This window comes from Capronia epimyces (genome assembly GCF_000585565.1).
Source record: "Capronia epimyces CBS 606.96 chromosome Unknown aczIQ-supercont1.1, whole genome shotgun sequence".
In the NCBI taxonomy this organism is placed as follows: Eukaryota; Fungi; Ascomycota; class Eurotiomycetes; order Chaetothyriales; family Herpotrichiellaceae; genus Capronia; species Capronia epimyces.
This window is the reverse complement of record NW_006912904.1, coordinates 758,742-778,254: the sequence shown is the minus strand read 5'-3', so window position 1 is coordinate 778,254 and position 19,513 is coordinate 758,742. Positions and strand designations below refer to the sequence as shown.

At 52.0% G+C, this 19,513-nt stretch overlaps 9 protein-coding genes across 9 annotated transcripts; 3 read left to right on the top strand and 6 right to left on the bottom strand.

The window, feature by feature from the left end:
* Positions 1–8: 8 nt before the first annotated feature.
* A1O3_00300 (uncharacterized protein) lies at positions 9–1,148 on the bottom strand (the record flags this gene model as incomplete). The annotated part of the gene is made up of 1 exon (XM_007730450.1): positions 9–1,148. The coding sequence occupies one exon, from the start codon at positions 1,146–1,148 to the stop codon at positions 9–11; it is 1,140 nt and encodes a 379-aa protein (XP_007728640.1).
* A 2,005-nt stretch (positions 1,149–3,153) lies between these two features.
* Positions 3,154–3,884, bottom strand: A1O3_00299 (uncharacterized protein; the record flags this gene model as incomplete). Its single annotated transcript, XM_007730449.1, has 1 exon — positions 3,154–3,884. A coding segment is annotated over exon 1 (396 nt), but the record flags the coding sequence as incomplete, so codon positions are not given.
* Positions 3,885–5,156: 1,272 nt separating this feature from the next.
* On the top strand, positions 5,157–5,992 carry A1O3_00298 (uncharacterized protein; the record flags this gene model as incomplete). Its single annotated transcript, XM_007730448.1, has 2 exons — positions 5,157–5,354; positions 5,405–5,992. The coding sequence occupies 2 exons, from the start codon at positions 5,157–5,159 to the stop codon at positions 5,990–5,992; spliced, it is 786 nt and encodes a 261-aa protein (XP_007728638.1).
* Positions 5,993–6,316: 324 nt separating this feature from the next.
* On the bottom strand, positions 6,317–7,268 carry A1O3_00297 (uncharacterized protein; the record flags this gene model as incomplete). The annotated part of the gene is made up of 2 exons (XM_007730447.1): positions 6,317–6,729; positions 6,959–7,268. 2 exons carry the CDS (start codon positions 7,266–7,268, stop codon positions 6,317–6,319), a joined length of 723 nt encoding a protein of 240 aa, XP_007728637.1.
* A 506-nt stretch (positions 7,269–7,774) lies between these two features.
* A1O3_00296 (pre-mRNA-processing protein 45) lies at positions 7,775–9,591 on the top strand (the record flags this gene model as incomplete). The annotated part of the gene is made up of 2 exons (XM_007730446.1): positions 7,775–7,912; positions 7,966–9,591. 2 exons carry the CDS (start codon positions 7,775–7,777, stop codon positions 9,589–9,591), a joined length of 1,764 nt encoding a protein of 587 aa, XP_007728636.1.
* A 1,483-nt stretch (positions 9,592–11,074) lies between these two features.
* On the bottom strand, positions 11,075–11,745 carry A1O3_00295 (uncharacterized protein; the record flags this gene model as incomplete). The annotated part of the gene is made up of 2 exons (XM_007730445.1): positions 11,075–11,592; positions 11,649–11,745. The coding sequence occupies 2 exons, from the start codon at positions 11,743–11,745 to the stop codon at positions 11,075–11,077; spliced, it is 615 nt and encodes a 204-aa protein (XP_007728635.1).
* Positions 11,746–12,365: 620 nt separating this feature from the next.
* Positions 12,366–13,885, bottom strand: A1O3_00294 (uncharacterized protein; the record flags this gene model as incomplete). Its single annotated transcript, XM_007730444.1, has 6 exons — positions 12,366–12,462; positions 12,510–12,672; positions 12,724–13,477; positions 13,531–13,627; positions 13,684–13,720; positions 13,789–13,885. The coding sequence occupies 6 exons, from the start codon at positions 13,883–13,885 to the stop codon at positions 12,366–12,368; spliced, it is 1,245 nt and encodes a 414-aa protein (XP_007728634.1).
* Positions 13,886–14,666: 781 nt separating this feature from the next.
* On the bottom strand, positions 14,667–16,308 carry A1O3_00293 (uncharacterized protein; the record flags this gene model as incomplete). The annotated part of the gene is made up of 2 exons (XM_007730443.1): positions 14,667–15,902; positions 15,949–16,308. The coding sequence occupies 2 exons, from the start codon at positions 16,306–16,308 to the stop codon at positions 14,667–14,669; spliced, it is 1,596 nt and encodes a 531-aa protein (XP_007728633.1).
* A 425-nt stretch (positions 16,309–16,733) lies between these two features.
* On the top strand, positions 16,734–19,468 carry A1O3_00292 (uncharacterized protein; the record flags this gene model as incomplete). The annotated part of the gene is made up of 2 exons (XM_007730442.1): positions 16,734–16,905; positions 16,965–19,468. 2 exons carry the CDS (start codon positions 16,734–16,736, stop codon positions 19,466–19,468), a joined length of 2,676 nt encoding a protein of 891 aa, XP_007728632.1.
* Between the last annotated feature and the right edge of the window lie 45 nt (positions 19,469–19,513).

The window sequence follows — 19,513 nt, the reverse complement described above, 5'->3', positions numbered from 1 at the left end:
GTCTCTTTTTACAGAGCGACGTCATATTTATAGCAAAACGGCCCAGATGTGGTGCTAATGAGGTCTCTGATGGTATAATGGTTGGGATCAAAATAGCCCCAACCAGGATGAGGGGTGTCAAGGGTGACATTGGCACTGGGTGGCGCATTGTTGGCCGTTTCCGTCCCATACACGGCCGTGGCGAGGTCCGGATGACGGAGTTGCCATGAAGTGTAGAGGTTGTCGAGCATGGCGTGCAGGGGCCACCAGATTGGATCCTGGACGGAGACGAAAATGCTCGATGCTGGAGAACCCACGATGAAATGGGCACCCGAGTGCAGCCCCAGCTCTGCGCCACCGATAACGCCGTTGATCAACTGGTCGAACGTCAACAGGTCGTCGGTGTCAAGAGCTTCGTAGAGCGCGGTGTAGTTGCAATATCGCTGGGCGGCGTACGTGTTGAGATCTCGTGTCAGGCACGTCTGGTTGAGTTGGAATGCCGTGTCCGGTAAAGGGAGACCGGCAATCAGGTTGTCGATGGAAATCGGGGCCATTGTGGTCTGGAGCCCGGCGAAGGGGCCAGTGTTGACACAGCCTCCCCCTGAACCATGAGGAAGTTGAAGAAAAGGGGAGAGAACGACAGGTCCGTCGTCAACGTAGATGCCGTCGCCGGACATGGAGTACTCAGATCCGTCAAACACCGCCGAGCCACGAAGGTTGTCCGCGGTGGCTGGCCAATTCCAGTATGGGAATGCTCCCGTGTATCCACATTGTTCAGCCAGATCTTGCTCAAACAAGTGCCCGTAGTACCTGTGCCACGTCAAGAAAAACCCCGACAGGTGGACCTGCTGGGTGAGATTGACGTGGGTGACAGCGTAGTCCATATAGCGATTGGTGGCGGCGGGATACAGGGTCTGGTCGAGTTGCGAGGGTTTGGTCATCATACAGTTGATTGCGTCGGTGAAGGCCTTTCGTTCTGCAGGCGCCATCGAGTCAAAGTCCTTGCGAATCTTGATTCTGTCCTCCGTACACGGCGGGTACTTCCCAGGGGACCCGAAGAAAGATGGACCCCATGGCGCAGGACCAAGACCAGGAGCAGGAGCAGCCTCGATCAAGGCCGGGAGAGCTGATAGCGCGAGCGCGGCGAGTGAGACAATGGCATTGACCATGACGGCGGCGGTGGGCGTCGCTATACGATAAGCGAGGGTGGAATCGAAAGTAAGCTGGATGTTCGACAGATGTCGAAGAGTCTAGAGCAGAGGAAGTCAAACTGCTCAAGTTGAGTGTTATATACAGGCAAACGGATGCAGTTGGCAGAGACGGCAAGTGAACGAGTGGCACGGTGATCTTTCAAGTACCGGACAGAACAGAACTGGTTTGGGAAGGAGCTCATGTATATGAAGCCTCGCTCCAACCTGTGCAGTTCTGTGGCGGGCAACGGACCGCCACGTTGTCCGACATGCTGACAGGTATTTTAACATGTTGACCACCAACTCACGGCAAGCAGTCAACCGGGGGCAGGAGTGAGAAGCGTTCATGGATGGGCCCATTGCAGATATCCAGTAGTGATGACGACTAGACAGCAAATTCGAAGGGAGATGAGAATGGCCCATCCTGATGGATGACGGTCGGGTTTGCTATTTTGGTAACACGAGACAAGCATGCAGATGGATGGGGGAGTTCATGCATACATATCGACCGGGGTCATGGTTGGTCTCCATCCACCACCCGCCAGCACCAGCCTCTTTTCCGGGCATTGAGGCCACCCACGCCACATTTCATCTCCTCCTCGAAGATCCGGACCGTGATATTGTTTGTCGGGAGTTTGTCCCCTAGACAACGGAGCGTCGATGATCGTGTTCCTGAACCATAAGACGTCAGGTTCTCCTGATGAGACTGCCAGAGACATCCTTGAAGGTTGATCTTCTCAAGGTTTGAGGCCCGGAGGCATCGCATTCCGATGACACCGATGAATGATGAATGATGAATGGTGAATGAATCAAGTTCAAGTTCTGGGGCCAAGCGAGCTTTCGGTGGCGGAGGCTGACACCGGCTTTGGACGTGGGATAAGCTTCTTGACTAGCCTTAGCCTTAGCCCCAGCCTAGCCATTTGTGGTTGTTGGGCGGCCTTAAAGCGTTCCTTATTACCCGCTAGGTGCCCGACGCCTAGAGAATAGGCACCTAATACGGAGTTTGGGCGAGCTGGAGTTGAGGCCGCCTGGCTCTAATCGCATTAGCCTCAAATACGCCCCGTCGTCAATGGCTGTTTCACTCTCCGTCTAGTATAGGTCATGTATGGATGGAGTACCCAGGCACCAAGCCAGGCAGACTCAGCCTCACCAGCCTCTGGGCACTGTTGAACCGCAGCAGGGAAAGCCATTCCCTACTAGTACCGCTGTTGGGTGCTTGCCATCTGGAACTGGGTTTGGGTCGACTGATAGAGGAGACCGACCAACCTTAGCGTCTGAGTCGAAGTCGTCATACATATGTGTACGGATTCCGGTACATATCGGTTGAAGGGTTGCATAGACTCTGGAACCTGAAACTCCGAACATCCGTGCTCTCGAGCTTGATTGGCCTTACTCATGTGAAATACATCGATCACTGTTCCTTTCAGTTAACGCTTCGGCGTTGCCATAGAGGATTTCGTCAACACTCGTTGAGTGTGCCTGCTTTCATATGCGTCGTTCGAGAGATCAACTCTCCGAACTTGGAATTCCGTGCTGCAGAGGTCTCCGGCCATTGGTCACTCATCCGCCTGAAGAGCTGTGCCGCTTGTTCTCAGCAAGACCATGAGGCCCTGGCGTGATGTACATAATCCCTCTTATTGGGCTACGTTGCAACCGTGCTCTCATTTTCGCTTGCAATAGCCCTGGCAGCAACATCTCCGTTAGTTAACCGGGCATCGGAGGATAACACCAGCTGCTACTATCGACGGAAGTTTCTCACGATCAGATCGGAAACCTTAATCCAATATCATCGGCCTAATGCATACAGGGTTCTTTCTGATTGCAGAAGGTACATGATACTCCGAGATCCTGACATAGTCAACATATCGTGCTTCACATGTCATCACGGACATTGATCACAACACTGTACGCTTTTGTCCAGACGACTTGGCCAGTTGCCGCATCCAGGATTGCTGCGAATTGAGTACATTCGTTGCTCGTGGGGTATGCCGTCACTAAAGGTCAGGTAAGCGGCTGTCGGACACCGTGAGACCAACTCTTCGGCAATATCTGCAAGCGTCTTGGGCTCGTTTTCATCGTCATTCTCAGAGATGAAATAACCTCTAGATACTGACTGGCGATAGCCTAGTAAAACAAGCAGATGATGGAAGTAGAATTTGAAATGCTCTTGCCTGGTTGTGGCGTTATGGACACCCCGGAAACTCAGAGACAGGCTCAACCTCGGACGAACAGAGGTTAAGAACCCGACAAAACTGACGAACGTGATGCTGCTAGCAAGAACTGGGGAAGGATCTGAAGGTTTGCTTCGGATAAAATCAAGCTGCACGATGATCGACCTGAGAGAATCCATCTTCCAGTCCAATGTTCGAAAGTCTAGCATTCTCGATCTGTTCTTGGGCTATCCCGGCCGTAGAGCCTTGACAGCGCCAAAAGTGCAACCCATCAGGAGATCCACAATGGCATGAAAGGGTACTCTGGTCATGTTGGCAATCTCCCGCAGCTCTGCATTTTCAACCGGCGAGTACACGCCCCTGAGGAGAAGCCAGGCGGCATGGTTGATAGGGCCATGGTAACGAGCTGGAAGCCCAAGATCACCGAACAAGCTGCTCCTTATACGCCTCGGCTAAAGCTTTGTAGCGGTCTTCTGGGCTGTGAGAGGTCGATCGTGAACGTTGGGGGAGTGTAAGCCCGCTGTTCTTCGGTCTCAAAATCCATGGTGGCGTGTGCGGTGTGTGACCGAGCAGAACTGACAGGAGAGATGTGTGGGATACTAGTACTCCGTAGTCTAGTTGTCTCGGGGCCGAGGCCAATATAAGGCTGCCTGCCTGCCATCCAGGCACAACCTGATCCTGGATCCCCTGCAAATTCCAAGTCTTGTCTTTGTCTCTGAGCTTAAAAGAGCATCTTGCATAGCTTCTGGTTAATCATGTGGTGGTGGATACGTGGTCATGCTGGCACGGAATGAGTAAATAATGAGGCGGCCGCCGAAATCGGAAGAGATCCACGTCCATTGCTTTCCTCATCTTCCCGCTTTGCTCCTTTCTGCTTGCTCCTTTCTCCTTGTACTTGGCTTTCCCATCAACTTTGCAGGCGATTTCTCGTGGTCAAGGCCGTGGCGAGCGCCTACCGGCAGACTGTGCTGCCGACAAACAGGCTGAACTTTTGCGTAGCATAGGGTTCGTGCAGTTGAGCTATGGCTGACTTCGGAGCTACTGGAAATGCGGGAGGAGACTGATCTGTGATAGCCATGTTACTGCTGCCTCTTCCACGATGGCTTGGACAAGGCTGTGAAGTGGGTTGAACTGTACTATACATTAACAAAGGCATGCTGGAACCGTCAGCAGTTTCCGCTCAAGACAGAATGTGCGTAAGGGTCCGAACAAACATACCGAAGCTGCATCTGGCGTGAGAAGAAGGAGCAAGGTGCTATTGCCCATACTTTGACGAAGGTCTTGAAGGCAAGTTGATGAAATCAGTTGACCTGCGCACTTCACAGGTGTCGAAGGAGGCCTCCTCAACTGGGTATTTTCTTCCCCGTGATCTGCCTGCCTGCGCATCATCCTGCGCCTTCACCACCTACCCTCATTTTCCACACTCCCACTACCATCAGGCAGACTCTTCCTTCTATCATTGCCTCCATATCTTGCTCCAGCTATTATCATGTGTTTTTCTTGTGGTGGATGGCCATGGGGCCAGTCCGTCCAACTCGCCGCCGAACCAGTCAAGCAGGAATACATTTTCCTCGAGGACAACGCTGCTTTCTATCCAGATAACCGCACTGTACGTTTCCTCGAAATTCGCAGTGAATTCCCCGCCTCAGTCCTGCCTGCCACGAAGTTCTGCCTTCCGCACCGAAATCAAACCGATTCACCTGCTCCTCTTCTTCTCCCCAGTCCCGCCCGCTATCTTTGCTTTACGATCTTTGCTTTACAATCAATCTCACTTGATCCTCTTGTTACAATTGCTCTATGCCTAGAGAGATAAACCATGCCCACCTTCTACACGTACCAAAATCCCAATCCCTCAGCGTTGAACGATTCCAACCAAGGGCATTGGGAAGACCCTACCGACTGGCCGCGTACATTCCTCTACGTTTCTGCTCACGAAGGCGCACAGGGAATCCATCCACCAGCACCCGTCTATCAATCGAATCAGCCTTCTCAACAAGCAATGTACTACTTCGCCGTAAGTGGCCTGTTTCTCGTCACCGTCAGCTCACTCACCATTCACTATAGGGTAGCTCCACAGCTCCAGCAGGCTATTATGTCAACGGACTCTACTATGGAACACAACCTCCCTCTGCAGCAACTGGTTGGCCATATACCTCCTCTTCATACACTTGTTACACTCTGCCCTCTACCCCTACTTCAACCACTCCTTGCAATCTCAACTACATGTACGGCTACTCACCATACAGTACAGCACCACAAGCAATGCCATACCCAGCTGCATCACCATGGAGCCAAGGCTCAGGGCCCGCTCAAGCTGCCGCCGCCGTAGCCGCCAATCTCGCGCTTGCACAGATGCCAAATGCACCGGCCTACTTTGTCGGAGCGACCGCCGCAGACATTCAAGCCCAGAACGCCGTCATGTACGCCAATCTTGCTGCAGCTCAGCAACAGCAGCAGCAGCAGCAGCAACAACAACCAAGTCAACTCGCGCCCTACAAGCCAGGAGCAAGTCCACAGTTTTGGTGCAAGGAGTTGGATGGTAGCTGGACGCTGAGGGAGTACAACGATGCCGTGAAGGGCGATTTTCCTGCAGGACACTGGGAGAGACATGCTACCAGTGGATACCACTACTACGTTCGCCACGCCAGCTGAACAGTACAGGGAGGAAACAGTTGATATGACTTGTGTCGCATAGTGACTCGGCACTACGACAACGCTGGACGGAAATTGGCACTATCAGGAAACGATTCGATGAGCATGATGCTTGGCTAATTTGATGAACGTGGGTGATCGTTCATTGGAAAGCAAAATTGGATGGACGGCTGGGCTGAGTGAGAATCAAGACTCTAACAGCCAAGGGCGAGCTGATAGGAGTCAGACGCAACTGCTTAGCTCAATCACGCTACCACAAACACAAAGTTGCTCCGAGACTTGTTGTATCCTTGAATATGTCCAAATACCTCCTGCTCGGCCAGGTCACTGTGTGACACGGCGCATGGCACTCTCCATCCATAATTTGGTGTACAGCTTGTGCAGCCATTGTATAGTATCAGGCATCGGGCCGTGTGTCTTGTCCTGTGCCTCACCCTCACCCTGGTAGAAAATGCTTTTGAGCCTGAACTCGGCGACGCCCTTGTCGAAATCGGCCTTTGCATCCAACTCAAACAAGCCATCACTCGGCCGCGATGTGTCTGGATTGTGCAAGGGAGAGTCACCGCAGCGTATCAGAACCGAAGTTGGAGTTTTGTCCAACACCACGAAATGGTCTGTTATCTCGGTACCGACGTCGTATGTCGAAGTCTGTAATTGTTCAGGCGTCCAGAGCTGATGTGCGGTTGTCGTGTCATTTCGGTATTTTCTCTCCAGATACAGACGTTGGATTGTATAGCCTGTATAGTGTGAAAGTCAGAGGATGCCATGACAGTATTTTTGAGCATAGCCAACGGAGCCAACCCTCTCCAAGAGAGCGCGCGTGACAGCCTTCCACTTTTGCTTCGATGTCAACACCAGGAGAGCCAAGTCGTCAGAGCAGGTCTCAATAGCATACTGCAAACCTTTGTCGTCTGGCGGCTGCTCACAGAAAAAAAAAGCCGAAATTGAAACAACAATAGCACATACCGAATCCTCCCCAGACACCCTGGTTGAATGCCTCGACCAACTTCGACCCACCATGTCGGGCATCCTCAACGAGCTCTGGCCGGAGCTTATGGAGTGGGATGCGTCTCACACACTCATCGTGGGTGGAAGGGTTAGCATTGGGATTGAATTTAAGGAACCATTTGCTCTGGAAAAGAGGCTCTGCTGTCGGGCCGAACTGATTATCCGGGGTAAATCGGGCATGTTTCGTCCACACGAAAAAGCCGCCCAGCGAGGCGAGAGATGTCACTGTGACGCCCTGAAGGACTTTGGAAAGGCGAGAGGGAGCCATCCTTGCGGCGATCGATCAAGGAGAGATGAGGCGGCTATCTGTGCTGGTACTGTAGGGAGTAACAGGAGGTTGAATCTTGATAACGGCGATTGCTGCTTTTCACGCTGCCTCGGGCCGCCTCCGCTCGAGATCCGCTAGTGGCACAGGGACATTTCGCAATTTATCCGTACAGGGTCGCTAATCCTACATACATATAAGTAACAAAGTCTTGGCTGTGGACGAGCTTGGGATTTGTACGGATACATGAAGTAGTAGTTAGCAGCGCCGTCAGGAAAATGTGCCTTATACGTTGCAAGGCTTACCCAGCTGGAGCCCCAGGCCAAAAAGCTGCCGGCTGATTGTGTTGCCAACGTGTGAGATGCTTCGCAGTAGTAAAATTTCTCCGGCGCATCAATAATTCACTCACCCGCAATATCGAGTTTGCATCATTTTCCTTTGATGGACTGTTCATGCACAAGACCTTACTCTGCATTCCTTCCCTCGGACACTCACAACCCACCACAAAAATGGCGACCGGTCTTTTCGCGTCCTTACCGCAGCCCAAATACACCGGAGAGCATGAAGAAGTGCCGGCGCATGCTCAGCCAAAAGGGCCTAGAATTGTCGGGCCAGGCGTTATTGATGAATCTCAGATTGTTCTAAAAGTCAGTTTTTAGGCTCTACTGGTCCAGCTCATTACTGACATTTGTGATTGTAGCGTGCCGGCCCTCCTCCCTACGGACAACGCTCAGGATGGCGACCTCGATCCGCAGAAGATTTTGGCGATGGCGGAGCTTTCCCAGAGATACCCGTCGCACAGTACCCTCTTGATATGGGCCGAAAAGGAACGTCATCTACTTCCAATGCTCTAGCCATCCAAGTCGACGGCGAGGGCAAAGTCAAATACGATGCTATTGCACGACAGGGGCACAACGAGAGTCGGATCATACATTCAAGTTTCAAGGATTTAATCCCGCTCCGACAACGTGCCGATGCGGGTGACCTGAACCTGGACCGACCGGCTCAAGAAGAGGTCGAAGCTACGGCGGAGAAGACAAGACTGGCGTTGGAAAAGCTTGTTTCGGGTGCAGTGGCAGCGCAGAAGCCAAAGAATGTAAAAGGTGCAACGAGAGAAGAACCTACATATGTGCGCTACACCCCGGCGAATCAGATGGGCGACAACAGCAAAAAGAATGATCGGATATTCAAGATCGTTAAACGGCAAGAAGATCCCATGGAGCCTCCCAAATTTAAACACAAGAAGATTCCTCGAGGGCCACCTAGTCCACCACCGCCTGTGATGCACTCGCCGCCACGAAAATTGACGGCCGAAGATCAGGAGGCATGGAAGATCCCTCCCCCTATCTCCAACTGGAAAAATCCAAAGGGATACACAGTACCTCTGGATAAGCGGTTGGCAGCGGATGGACGGGGTCTACAGGATGTCACTATCAATGACAAATTCGCCCAATTCGCAGAGGCACTTTTTACCGCTGATCGACACGCAAGAGAAGAGGTCAAGCTCCGTGCACAGATGCAGCAGAAACTGGCCGAAAAGGAGAAACTGGCCAAGGAAGAACACCTGCGGGAAATGGCACGAAAAGCAAGGGAAGAAAGACAGGCCACTACTGGGCGGCGGAGAGATTCGGACTCTCAGTCTCGACGGCGGTCGAGGTCGTACTCTGGATCTTCGTATGATTCGAAATCACACAGCGACAGTGAAGATGATGCTGCGAAGGAGAGAGAACGAGCCAGGCGAGAACGAAGAATGGAGAATGAACGACAACTGCGACAGAGCAGGATGGGCACGGAAAAACGGATCCAAATGATGGCACGAGAACAAAATCGTGATATATCCGAGAAAGTGGCATTGGGGCTTGCGAAACCGACGCAGAACAAGGAAACCATGTACGACTCGAGACTGTTCAACCAGACATCCGGATTCGACACGGGATTCAACGAGGATCAAGCATACGACAAACCTTTGTTTGCAGCGCACGATGCCATCAACAGCATCTATCGACCATCGGCGAACCAGGATGACGACGACGGTGAAGACGCGGCCGAGAGCGCAATGGGCAAGATCCAGAAATCCAATCGCTTTGACGTCTTGGGGAAGGCGTCCCAAGGGTTCAAGGGAGCCGATGTGGCCGAACGCGAGGCTGGACCTGTGCAATTTGAGAAGGACAAAGATGACCCCTTTGGCATTGATAGTTTGATTGGCGAGGCTTCGGCCAGGAACGGTGGTGAGAGTGGCAAGAGCGGGAAGAAACGGTATGGTCTGGAAGAGGCTGGACCCGGCGACAGGGAGAAGAAGAGAGCGAGAGTTGACGAGGACGATTAATGGTTTTTGGGGGGTGTCTTGGAGATGGTACGTACTGACTATACGATGGTAGAATGCTTATATATTGGCAATGCAATGTTATATTGTTTGATGAGGATGACCGCGATCCTGGTATTCAGGCTATCCCGCTCGCTGGATCGTCGAGAATGGCATTGGCAACGGCAATGGCAACGAGAAGCATGATCGCCTTAACTAAGGATGTTAATGATTAAAACCCAACGTGGTCGATGAGATAAGATGATCGAGAAGAGCAAGTAGGTTTTTTTTTTGCTGTGGTATCTGTGGTTGGTGATCGATACTGAGTATTGACTAAATACTGAATACTGAATACTGAATACCGAATACCGAATACTTGATATCAACCCACACGGGCAGATACTATTCGGTCTTCGAGGACCCTACCCTGGACAATAGGGAGAAGCCATCTCCATCGACTCGGCACGGCCACGACCTAATGCCCAGTTCTCTTCTGTTCCTGATCGATTCTCATCTATTCCTGTTTCGATTTCTATTCTCTTTCCCCTTTCCACATTATATCAGAACCCAAACTCACCCAACCATCCCATCACATCCCATCCTCTACCGATCCCAACCTCTCCTATCCTATCCTATCCCATCCCGATCCGACCTATCCTCTCCCATCCCATCCAACCCAAGTCGGTCCCAACATCCCATGGCCGTCCTTCCAGGACCAGGACCAGGACCAGGACCACAACCATCTCCATCAAAGACCCTCCCGATAAATTTGCCAAATATTCAACATTCTCGCACCCTGGCCGGGCGTGAAGCCCTGATAACACGCGTCGCTGCTGTAATCCATGAAATTGTGCACGGGGTCTGGCCCGCTGTAGCCTTGCGGTCCGTAGGGGTTTGTGGAGCCTTGGCCGGGCGCGCCGGTGTAGGAGCCAGGCGTGACTCCCGAGGACGGGCAGCTGTCTTTGTAGATTGGACAATTGCCTTGAAGATGACCGGAATATGAATCAGTTAGTTGAGTGTAGAAGGAAAAGCGATGAGTTGTAGAGTGTAGAAGCAAAAGCGAATGAGTTATTGAGTGTAGAAGCAAATGAGTTATTGAGTGTAAAAGGAGGAGGAGAGGACCACCCCGAGAACAGGAGCCAACGCATCGCATCAGATCGAATTCAACAACCTAGACTCACGCAAACAAAGCTAAACAGCATAGAATCGTGCGTATGAAGGTGAAGGTGAAGGCCCAAATCGCCCTCCAAAAAAAAAAGAAAAAAAGCAAAGGAACAGGAAAGAAAAGGCTGGCAAATCTCAATCTCAATCTCAATCTCAACCTCAATCTCAATCTCAACCTCAATCTCAATCTCAACGCTCAAAGCTAGTCAACAAGGTCAAGGTGAAGGCACAAACCGCCCTCCCAAAAGAGAAAAAGAAGGGGAAAGAGAAAGAAAAGTTGGGCAAATCTCAATCTCAATCTCAATCCAACGCTCAACGCTGATCAACAAGGTCAAGGTCAAGACTACTCACTCGTACTCGTCATCTCCTGCGGTGTGTCAGCGACGTAATCGCCAAAATCGCCAGGGTCGCAACTATTGCCATTGAAGGTATGCAACAAGCCATTCCAATGGCCGACCTCATGAGCGGTGGTGCCGCCCAAATTATAGCCGGCAAGGTTCCCACCGGGCATGGTAGCGGCCAGCAGATTGCAGCCGTCGAGGGTATACGAGCTGTGCGGCGTCGTCGCCGTCACCCCGGCCGCCGGCAGACTGCAGAAGCCCAGCAACGTCGAGCCCGCGGGGATGCCGGGCGTGTTGGCCGCGGCCTGCAGCATCGACTGGTAGTAGAGGTTGAGCGACGAGTAGGAGCCGCGGCGCAGCGCGCGCTTCATGGCCACGTCGTCGCCGTTGGCCGCCCATGTGTCGTTGGTGGTGCGGTCGATGCCGAGCAGGCGGAATCCGATCGACGCGTTGGTGTACGCCCGCGCGAGGTAGCTGAATTGCAAAGTGATCATCGTGTCGCTCACGTAGTTGGTCGACCCTGGGACAGCGCTCGAACTGTCCGCCACGATGTGCATGTATGTGTCGACCACGTACAGTGGACTCGCCGCTTGTCGGCGCTGGGATCGGGGCCGGGGCCGGGGCTGATGCCCATCCCCATCTGACTCAAAAGACGGATGCTCGGCGTAGGCATGTCGTTGCTGTACGCTCGAAGCGTTCCAGAGTTCGTTGTCTAATGGTTCGTTGTGCTGCAGCCATCGGTGCGAATCTTCAAGCTCGACCGAGGGACTGCCAGCGCCGCATGACCGACCGACCGGCTTGTATTTGGGAACGCCTGCATGGCTGCATGGAATCAAAGTCAGAACCAACAAAACAAGACATGAACGAATGCATGGCGTCGTGAAGTGGTGCCTTTGCATAGTAAGAAAGAAACTGGAGAGACGGTTGGACACGCAAATACAGGCGAAGGCTGCGAATCAGGCATGAGTGATGATATTGAGATTGAACAAAATCCAGTGTCAACAATGAGCACAGACATCATCTCCATCAATGAATGGCACGGCGGACTTGGAATGTGGAATGGAATGCGCGGTAACGCTTGCCCAGCTGGATTGACATCGAGCCCGAGTACCTTATGTTGTAACAGATATTGGGAAACCGTCCGTGCAGGAATGATATGTGACGATAAGACCCCTGACTTAAGGCGCGACCAGTTCTTTTCAGCCATCTCATCCATATCTTAAGGAACGCCTAGCGCCGCATACCGTCCCTAATACATCATCAACGTTAAAAATCATGCATTCTGTCAGGTCGTCAAGCTCCTCCAGATCTTATCTCCCGCCCAGTCGATACGGCCGTCGACTGGTTATCGGTGTTCCAGGACAAATAAGTATGATCGCCAAGTTTTCTGCTTCGTGTCAGCTATTGTCTATACGCGCTTAAACAGAACACACTCACCTAGGCTTGATCAAATGGGCGACGGTGAAAACAACACCCAGAACAATGCATAGTCCACCGACCACGACATAAGCGATCCCCAAGAAGGAGTTCTTGCCACCCACAATTGTCCGTGTTGAGATCACGATACTCTTCTTGCCGTCGTAGACCTTGACAGGGAAAACTGGACAGGTTAGGCCAAATTAGGCGGCAGCTTGTGCGTTCGAGAGCTTACAGTCATAGATGTCCATTTGATAAATCCCGGCGGTCATATGATCGTCGTCATTGCGTAGGGCAAGTTTACTGAAAGTGGGCAACCCTGCCGTTCTCATCCACACCTGGAATTCTTCATATTTGGACAAGTCCGGAATCGGGTTCTCATCCGTGTATCCGTTGGGATATCGCCTTTGCCAATTCGGAGGCGGGGAGACTTGATCGTTGGTGTACTTTGTTTTCTTGTAGAGCGAAGCATCAGAACTCCAAGCAACACTCTTGTTCGTCATGCGGTACTGTTTGCTTGGTTCACCGCCTGCCAAGTTGACGGCAACTGGGGAGTTGAGGGTATCGTTGAAGATGGAGTTGGCGATCAAGCCGCACGGGTAGTATGCTTTGCCATTGCCGTCAAGTTTCAAAGGGGTGCAAGAGCTCGAATGGATTGTGCTATTGCTCAACGCATCGCCTTTCAGTTGATCAGTATCAAGCGACTTGACGTATCTTCGATGGTTTTGATAAAAGTCCGTCAAACGGTAATAGAGGTAGACGGGCGGCCCGATATCGTTGGGAATTTGGAACTGGAGGGTGCAGACTGGAGTGTCTTTAATCTCGACGCTATAGGGTGGTGTCGTTGTGTTCAACGTCTTTCTCCACTGTGGTCGTACGGTGGTGTTGGAGGATTTGAATGACAAGGAGACCTTGCTGTCTGGGATGGGCTGGAATTCGGAGGTTGCGGTGGAATTGCAGTTGGTGTAGTCAATGACCAGTTCTTGCACCTGGATACAACATCAGTCCATCTCTTGCCAGTGCGACCACGGATTCCACTGACACTTGCGCTCGCCCAGAGAAGAAGACCACCGATGGGGGCAAAGATAATGCCGATTCCGAACAAGATAGGGAGAACGGTTTTGGGGGTGAGGATGGGTCTGGAAAGACGATGTCAGCCTCGAGGCGGAGATCAATCAGCGAGCGATAAACCTACTGCCACGCCTTCAACCTCTGTTGGCGAAACGCGGTATCTATGCGATCGAACGGTCAGCGGAAGCTCGTGGAAATCTTCACCCAACTGCAACCGATTCTAACTTACTCGCCGGGCGTCTGTTCTTTTGTTTCTTCGGAGGGCTCTCGTTATTGGGGTCCTCTTCCTCAATGGAGTCGGGGCGCTGGATTTCTGTTTGCGACATGGCTGGGATGATCGATAAGATGGGAGGAAGGGCGATGAAGAAGGGAAGATGGGAAGCGAGTCCTGACGCCTCTCGAAGCGCAGACCAGCAGCTGGACTCCAAGCAATAGTACTAGTAGCAACAGGGAGCGGGTGGGATGCTGGACATGGCACTGAGGGAGGGTCGTTGCGTTGCACACCTCACTCAGCAACGGGCCCCTAAGCCTCTGTACCTCTCTCTGCCTGCGCCTTTGCACCGCTGCACCTGCCGGCTCACGGGTCTTGCCAACTCCATTCACGCCCGACCATCCCTCTTGTGGCCTAGCGCACGTCACAGCCTCCCTCGTCCATTTTTTGTGATATTTTCGACGCGGGCGGCTGGCTGCTCTTCTCTTTCCTTTTCTCTCCATAACTCATTCACGGACTTGATTTATTGTAGGAGCCAGGGTTGCGCACCTGCACAAATCTCTTTCTCCTCTACTATGTAGTCCAAGATCAGATCCTGCGCCGTAGCTGGAGCTTGCTATGACCTTTTCTTCGAAGAGGTCAATGATGTTCAGTTTCCTTACCAACGGACGCTACAAACTGAATGCTAACATAAACCTACATTTGTATGTGATAATGGCGTATTCACTTCTTCCTCATATTCATTTGCAATTGAGTCTTCCTCGTTTATCTAGAAGATAAAACTCATTCTATCTCATTAGTTGCCTTGTGGCCAAATCTCCCTTCCCGAAAAGCTGGCTGCCGGCCAACTTGAACTCCAGACGCCTCCGCTATGCTTACATATGATGATACATTGACTACGTTTTCTCTCCTTGATCTCCAGCCTCCCAAGTGCTCTCTTGTTTAGTGCCAGGAGGTAGCCACCCTGATGGAATATTCGATTCGTGTGGACGAGAACGGCTGTCGTCCCTCTTAGGATGCGACTCTGACATCTCGGTCACATAATCGTCCTGTATGGCATGGCTGTCGGGGATCCCGGGCGTTTGGACCTCAGTGACAGGTAACAATGCCGCTCTGTGACGGAAATGATCCGACCTGGTTCTCCTCTCTGCAGCGTCTTCTACGCTGGTACGATCGTAGAGGTAGAGGCCTAAAAAGGTCAGGGCAATTCCGAGAACCTGCACTGACGTGGTCGGACTTCGGAACCAGATAATAGCGCCCACAATCACCCAGACTCTTTTGATTAACGAGGCCACCGAATATGACACGGGTGACAACATTGAAAGCAGGACAAATGCCATGATGTTTTGGAAAAAGTGAAAGAGTCCGTTGAAGATGTACTCCAGTATGAGCTCCCCATGATCCAATGCGCCCTGTTTCGCAGAGAGAGGAACAGCCCCTTGCTTCCACAAATCTTTGAGCAAGTCAAATCCTTCTGTGTATAGCCAGACAGGCGCCGAGAGTAGGAACGCACCGACCGAACAATAGCACAAAAGATTGAGCTTGTCCAGTTTCGAGGGGTGATGTGTTTGTCCGTCGGCCTCCACGCGGGCTGACTCCGTGAAGAGCTTCTTTGAGAAGATGTTTTGTGACACGAATACAACGGCTGCCACCAGAGAAGCGGTTATACCCCAGAAGTTGGTGGAGAAATCCGTAGAGCAGGCCAGCATAACTCCCAGTGTGAGCGGAACAAGTGCCAGGTACGTCGCTCGTTTGTACCGGATGCGGTAAACGATGCGGTAAGCGAGGACTGTGAATAACGGAGACAAGCCTTTGATGGTATGCACCAAAGACACCGGGATCTTGGAGGTAGCATATGAGCTTAGTAGATGGCCCAGAAGCTGGAAGACCGAGAGCGGAAATGCTGTGTACAGGACATCCCAAGACGGCCGCCTCAGACCATTCTTGAGCGCCGGAATTGCTCGTCTCAATTGTGGAAACAGGGAAGACAAGCTATTCAGAAATATACACCAAATCGACACCGACGCAAATTGGACTATGGTCAGGGTGGCTGGCTTGGGTAATGCGGTCAATATTGATTTGGAGGAGGTGTTGGTCAAGGCGGAAGTCAGGTACCAAACAATGCAGAGTGTCTGTACCCGTTAGAACTTGTGGGATGCATCCATGGTTGTCACTTACAATGAGCCTGTAAGACACTGGTGCTCTCAGGGCCTCAGCGAGTTCCTGCGCATTTTCGCTAACGCTTCCTTGACGAGTGCGGATTTTGTTGATTGCTTCGCTGACGCTCCGCCTCGATCTGTGTGTATAGATTCCTAAGTTTCTCCCGTCACGCCCTCGCTGGCTCGGTTTCCTCGCCGGCCATTTCAGATCATAGTTCAGACCTTGTGCTGGACTAATGTCCAAAGGACTTTCTGCTACTGCGAATGGGCGGTATTCGTCGAAAGAAGGAAACTTTTCATTGGGGGAAGCATCGTTTGCGCGTTTATGAGGCGACAGAGATCGGTGAGTGAATGTCTGGGGTTCCGGAACTTGGGTCATTGTGGAAGTCATGTTCGTCGAAAGGGAGTCTGACTGCAGAATGATTCGTCCTGTTCTGCTGCATCCGGCGAGAGGTCGCCAATTCAGGGTGAGATGGTAGCTGGTGCCATGGCTTGTAACGAATGGACTGTCGCCAAAGAGACTGAGAGTGAAAAGTGGCCTTGCAAGCTTTGCTCGCTGGTAGGGAAAAGAGGTGGTTCTCTCTCACTCCCTCTCAGCTGGGATGAGTAGCGTCGTATCATTGACAGGAAGCGCACCACGCAATGCACTCGCCATCGCAGAGTCACGCTAGCCCAGAAACAGAAGGCGGTGTGGCGATACAGAGATATGGGTCGGAACAACGGCATATCGCCTTGTGTCACCTTAGTTCTGGCTGTCGAAGCCAGGCGAATCATCTCCTCCTGAATGTATCAAGATGTAGTACAATGAGGCTGGACTACTACGCCAACATCCTCTTGTGTGTAACACTCTATCCTCGCTCCGTGGCGGCGGGAATCTCTCAAGCTGTCCTCTCCACCGATCATGCTCTCCATCCGGACCCCATAACTTTCCTCAGCACCTGGGACTTACTAGGGCCGTTCCGGCTAGGCACTCGAGGTACGACACATCAGATCTCTCTATTTGCGTTCCTGTCGCCCCTTTTTAACTATGTACAGAGGCTGTATGGGGCGCCGACCCTGTCGAGCTCTATGGAGGCATTCGATCAGTCGCCATCGACGAGGGGGCCCTCTACCACAGTCCTCTCACCAGGGACGCGACAGTGCAATGGAGCAATCGAACATTCACCACTCTAGCTTCGAAGACTCGAGCATCCGTCGAATTGGTCATAGACTTCCCTGAGGTCGACTGGCAATTTGCACAGAAGATTTATGGCTGGTCTGCTTTCCAATTCCAGGGGTGGGCGAAAGGCGGCATTTGGAATACCGACTCCGTTGTACGAAGAGTGGTGCTGCATCCAGTCAACATTCTCGAGCTCTGGGTCAATGATATCCATGTATTTGGAGGAGACTTCTATGGCTTTGAGAGAGCCCCCGTTGCTTTGGATCTTCGGCCTGGCCTCAACGACATCAGTGTGCGCCTCACACGCGATGTTCGGTCGATGGGTGGTGCATTTCCTCCAGTTATCCGAGCGACTCTCAAAGCCGAATTGGTCTCCGCTTCCATCGAGGTTCCTCTTCAAAGCCTGGTGTTACCTGATGTGGTTTGCGGTCGATTTTGCAGTCGTTTTGGTAGCATAACGGTGAGGAACCAGGGCGATTCGTGGATCCAAATCCAACACATTTTCGCAAATCTTGCTGAACGAAGTGCTATTGTGTCAAGTGAAGCAATTGGACTCGCCCCTGGTCAGTCACGTCCTGTGAAGATGACCCTCGAGTCTATTGAAGGACTACAAGAAGTTGTTCATTTTGAACTTGAATATACTACAGACGACTCAAAGTTATACCAGCAGACATTTCAAGCGCCAATAACTCACACCAATGATTCGTCTTCACAAAAAATCACATTCCTGCATCCTAGTGGCGTGGTCTCTTATGCCATACTGAGACCACCACCGACAACAAATTCCCCATCAGTAGATCAAGTGGCCCCTGTTCTTCTGAATCTTCATGGAGCAGGCGTCGAAGCAGACGGTTCTCTGGCTCGCCATATGTTTGATGCGGCTCAGGATCTACCGGTATGGATACTCTCTCCGTCAGGCTTGAGCCCGTGGAGCGGGGACGACTGGCATACCTGGGGCATGGCTGATGCTGAAGCTGCACTGTCGGCCGTCCCCAAATGGATCCGAGACACTGGTTGGGATGGCCCTGCGCTGGAATCACCAAAGTTGTTGATTGCAGGTCATTCCAACGGCGCACAAGGGACTTGGTTCTATGCGTCGCACCAGCCTGATCGTGTTCTTGGTGCAGCTGCCGCTTCGGGATATTCTTCAATCGAGAATTATGTCCCATACCTGTTGTGGAACGAAGCAGATCCACTCCAAGTCGGCATCATTCAGACCTCGATGAATAGTTTTCGTCATGAGTTGTTGACAGAAAACTTAGCAGGTATTCCTATATTCCAGCAGCATGGCACTGAAGACGCCAATGTCCCCGTATACCATTCTCGCCTGATGAATACCTTGCTTGCGCAAGTAGGTCAGGTGGCTGACTACTCCGAACTACCAGGCAGGGGACACTGGTTTACTGGGTCTATGACCACTCCATCAATGCTGGACTTTTACCATGGGTGTCTGAATGGCTCCAATCCAATCCCCACTGTTCCCACCCAGTTTACATTTGTTGTGCCAAATTCACACGATCTGGGCTCTCGGTATGGTATCGTTATTGATCAATTGGCCACCCCAGACAGAATGGGGCGGATAAAAGTGACCACCAGCTTGCATGGCTCCATTAACCGGTGGCATATCAGGACGGAGAACATTCGCCGGTTGCATTTCAGTCCTGCTGCACATCTTGCCAATGCGCCTGATGAGATCGTGCTTGACGACATGCCCCAAGGAGTCAACTTTGCGAATTTCACAGAGAAGGAGTCGTTTGTCAAGTTTGAAACAAACATCTGGGGCAGAGAGGTGGCACTAGAGTGGAGGAACATTGAGCAACGTTATGGACGTCAAAGGGGATTCCTTGATTCGATCCTCCGCAGCGCAGGACCCTTTGAGCTTGTTTATTGCTCTGACCAGGCTTTCCAGTTGGCAATCCAGGCCAGTCGGAACTTCATGCAATACTTCGGAGCTGATTCGAACATCAACCCTTGTCTGAGATATAAGGAGGCTCTGCATCGACAAGGAAATATAATCACGATTGGCTTGGGAACTACGATCCCCCCTGCCAGCCTTCCGACCTTTCCTATCCAGCTTGGGGAAAAACAGATCTTGCTGACGACGAAGGACTCGAACACCATATCGATCCCCCGCACATCAGGCATGGGAGGTGTATGGCTTCGTCCGCTCCCTGACTCGAGGCTCGAACTCGTCGTATGGGGCCATGATGAAGTTGGGCTGAGGCAAGCTTCCCGACTGATTCCCACCCTTACCGGAGCAGGTCAGCCAGATTTTGCTATCCTGAACAATGAAGCAAGATGGAAGGGACACTCAGGGGCCATAGCGATGGGGTTCTTTGACTATAACTGGAGAATTTCGGCCGCTTCATTCCTCCCATGAGGCGCATAAACCAATGTGCAATCGCAATAGACTGCAGGAGCCTTT